This window comes from Alligator sinensis, unplaced genomic scaffold (genome assembly GCF_000455745.1).
Source record: "Alligator sinensis unplaced genomic scaffold, ASM45574v1 scaffold407_1, whole genome shotgun sequence".
Classification (NCBI taxonomy): domain Eukaryota; kingdom Metazoa; phylum Chordata; order Crocodylia; family Alligatoridae; genus Alligator; species Alligator sinensis.
The window spans coordinates 295,518-299,117 of record NW_005842464.1 but is presented as its reverse complement, the minus strand read 5'-3'; the positions used below and the strand labels follow the sequence as shown (position 1 = coordinate 299,117).

The 3,600-nt window shown below is 61.7% G+C and overlaps 1 protein-coding gene across 2 annotated transcripts in view; it reads left to right on the top strand.

The window, feature by feature from the left end:
* The window catches only part of TP53BP1 (tumor protein p53 binding protein 1), a 45,207-nt gene that overhangs the window by 37,460 nt on the left and 4,147 nt on the right, over window positions 1-3,600 (top strand). For both annotated transcript variants that reach the window (XM_025212464.1, XM_025212463.1), the window contains 5 exons: window positions 231-395; window positions 600-1,027; window positions 1,152-1,343; window positions 1,950-2,153; window positions 2,709-2,924. In XM_025212464.1, the coding sequence (XP_025068249.1) occupies window positions 231-395; window positions 600-1,027; window positions 1,152-1,343; window positions 1,950-2,153; window positions 2,709-2,924 (1,205 nt within the window). The remainder of the gene's footprint in view (window positions 1-230; window positions 396-599; window positions 1,028-1,151; window positions 1,344-1,949; window positions 2,154-2,708; window positions 2,925-3,600) is intronic.

Below are 3,600 nucleotides of genomic sequence, written 5' to 3'. Positions count from 1 at the left end.
CATTCCTGCGAGGAATCTGGCATGATCTAGGAACAGGGAAAACCTTCCCTGCACCTGTCTGCCTCCTTCCTGATGGGACAGGCTTTGTGTCCCCTTGGTGCATGGCTTCTCTGTGCCTTGTGGCAGTCTCGTAACAGCACAGCACTGGGAAGCCAGAGAGACGTGGAGGGTGTGAATTCACTGATGGCTCCTTCCAGAGCAGCCAACTCACCCAGCTTGTGTTTCTTTAGCCCTAGGAAAGGGACTGGTCAGCCAGGGTCTCCTTTGAGGCCTGGACAGACAGCAGCACTGACAATGTGTGAGGAGGAGGATGACCGTCACGGGGGGAAAACCCCTGTTACACCTCGTGGTCGAGGGAGAAGGGGCCGCCCACCATCTCGAGCAGCTGGGACAAGGTGCCCTGGCCGGGGGGAGAGGAGATTGCATCTTCTGTCTGAGAAGGAGGGGGCGGGGGAGGGTGCTGGGCATGGCAGGGAGGAGTAGAGAGGGGGCGGCGGGAGGAGAGCATAGGCTGTGCAAGCATCTAGCTTGAGAGCAGCCTCGGCTCCTTGGTAGCTGCTTTCTCCAGTGCCCATGGAGCCCATTTCTCTCGTTCCCAGAGATGCATCTGGGAGTGGTCTGCCAGGCGTGGAGGATCTTCCAGCCATGGCCTTGTCTGAGGAGAAGGCCTTTGCTCGCACAGTTCGCCTGCCCGAGGGCGGGGACAGGCCCGAGGGCGCCGGCCCCTGCACCTTGCGCCGAAGCGACTCTCCGGAAATCCCACTGCAGGTGGTGGCTGGTCCCGTGGAGAGCGCGGACTCGTCTGCCGGGAGCAGCTTTGTGGGTCTCCGGGTTGTAGCCAAGTGGTCCTCAAACGGCTACTTCTATTCTGGGAAGATCACCCAGGATGTGGGGGCCGGGAAGTACAAGCTGCTCTTTGATGATGGGTACGAATGCGACGTCCTGGGCAAAGATATTCTGCTTTGCGACCCCATCCCACTGGAGACGGAGGTGACTGCGCTCTCTGAAGACGAGTATTTCAGTGCAGGTAACAGCGGGACTTCGGCAGCCCAAGCCTGAGCCTGCCGGGACCCCGAGTCCCTGAGCTGCTGTCTGCTGGGGCAGGCATTGGGGAAGCTGCAGCGAGGGTCTCTGCCTTGCTGTCTTGCCAGGTGTTGTGAAAGGGCACAGGAAGGAGTCGGGAGAGCTGTACTACTGTGTCGAGAAGGAAGGCCAGCGCAAGTGGTACAAGCGGATGGCTGTCATCCTGTCCCTGGAGCAAGGGAACAAGCTTCGGGAGCAGTTTGGCTTGGGTCCTTACGAACCTGCCACGCCCCTGACCAAGGCGGCGGACATCAGCCTGGGTAAGGCACAGCAGGTGGACGTGGCCGGGGAGGCTGCCTGCCAGCTGGAGCGGTGGCACCCAGGGCAGCTTTGCCGATGACGCGCTCATCACTGTCCACGTTATACCTGTTGGCAGTGTGAAGACAGGGCAGGTGCTAGTCTCACGCAGCCCTTGGGCACTAGCCCATGCTGCAGAGGTTCGGGCCTCGGGCCTTTTGATCCCGTGGGGGTTAAAGTCTATTCAGCAGCGTTCTGCTCCGTGCACTGCTCATTGCCACAGCCCTGCAGGGAGCATGTTGTTGCCTTGCATACTTTCCCGTGTGCCCCATGAATGCAGGTCACCTGGGCACCGCTCTCCAAGGTGAAGGGGTGATGCCTGGGGGAGATGGTTGGGATGGGGGGAGTGGAGTGGAGAGCAGTGGCCTTTACGGTACTCACTTTGGCATTATGGAGGGAAGGCAAGACACTGGCCCTTTCGTGGCAGGTTGGGAGGGGGAAGATGGGCAGGGTGTGGCCATGTGAGGGAGCTGCTCCCTGCCTGGGCCAGGGCCTGGGTGTGCAGAGCCCGGGGTGTCGAGCTCTGCGGGGTGCGGGGATGCTGACAGCCTGTGGCTCGCTGTGGCCAGACAACCTGGTGGAGGGGAAGCGGAAGAGGCGCAGTAACCTCGGCTCACCCAGCACATCCAGCAGCAGCACAACACCGACCCGCAAGGGGCCGGAGAGCCCGCGCGTGCCCTCGGGGCTGCTGTCTGGGAAGAGGAAGCTGGTCACCTCTGAGGATGAGAGGTCCCCGTCCAAGCGTGGGCGCAAGTCTGCAGCCATAAAAACTGGTAAGATCCTCTCTTCTGCTTGAGACTCGCTCACCGCCTCTTGGCGTCTCCCAGCCAAGCTGGAGAAGGGAGGAGCTCTTCTTCTCCTGAGTAAGGGGGTGGAGGAGGCAGCCTTTCGGCCTAGTGCAGTGCGATTGTCCTTCAGGCCTCGTGCCCAGAGCGACCCGTGGCGGTTTTGGTCCAGACTGAAGCCTTAGAACAAGCTGCGGCCCAGTCCCGAGGCCTGCCCTTTGCCAGAGGGCTCAGATCATAATGACATGAGCGCTCCCCTCCTTTTTACCTGCTTGCTTAGAACTGAGGCCCCGAGCGCTGACATTTAGTTTACTTCAGGATGAACACTTGTTGGCGTGCAGAGGGCTGCCCGATGCTTGTTGCTGCCTGCAGCCTCTGGCTAACATTGCAATGTCAGTCTGTAAATCCTCTGCAGCCATGCGGGCGAGGGCCGGTAGAGCACACTGGAGGAGTGCTGCTCGGGGTGGGGGAGCCAGCGCCGCTGCGCGTCGGGGCCGGCCGGAGCGTGGCCGCGAGGCTCTCACGGTGCTCCCCCCACCGCAGGCGCAGTGAAGGCAGGAGAGTTCCCAACTTCCTGCGAGAGCGGCGACAACGTGCTGGACCCCTCGGCCCTGGAGGACCATCATGGGCCGTTGCCTCACAATAAGACCCTCTTTCTGGGCTATGCCTTCCTCCTCACCATGGCAACCCCCAGTGACAAGCTGGCCAATCGCCAGAAGCTGTTGGACGGCGCCGCGGGCAGCAGCGAGGAAGAGGAAGGTGAGATGGACCTTTTCCTTGCAACCTTCCCAAGGCCGGGGCGCAGGTTGCTTTGCATGCGCAAGTGTGTCCCCTCCTGCCCTGCACTCCCCACCGTGCCTTTAGCACCTGGTAGAGGGGCCAAGACCCAGACTCTGCTCCCGGGGGTTTGCAGCCCAGGCCAGGGTGAGGGGGACAGGGGATTCCCTGTTGCAAGAGGCATTGCCAGCAGGGGTAGGGGGTGGGTAGGGGTGTAGGTTGGTCCAGGAAGTCAGAGGTGAGGGTTGCTGCCACGTGCCACGAGAGGCTTGAATGTGGCCTTGGAGGGCGATAGTGGGGTGGGGGGTGCATGGATGTCATCAGTGCAGCGGCAGAGAAGGATCTTGGAGTCATTATTGATGCCACAATGAACACGGGCCGACAGTGTGGGGACGCGGTCAGGAAGGCCAACCGCACCTCGTCGTGCATCCACAGATGCATCTCAAGCAGGTCCAAGGAGGTGATCCTCCCCCTCTACACGACACTGATCAGGCCGCAGCTGGAGTACTGCGTCCAGTTCTGGGCGCCGCACTGCAGGGGGGATGTGGACAGCACAGAGAGGGTCCAGAGGAGGGCACCCGCATGGTCAGGGGGCAGCAGGGCAGGTCCTGCGGGGAAAGGCGACGGGACCTGGACCTGTTCAGCCTCCACAACAGAA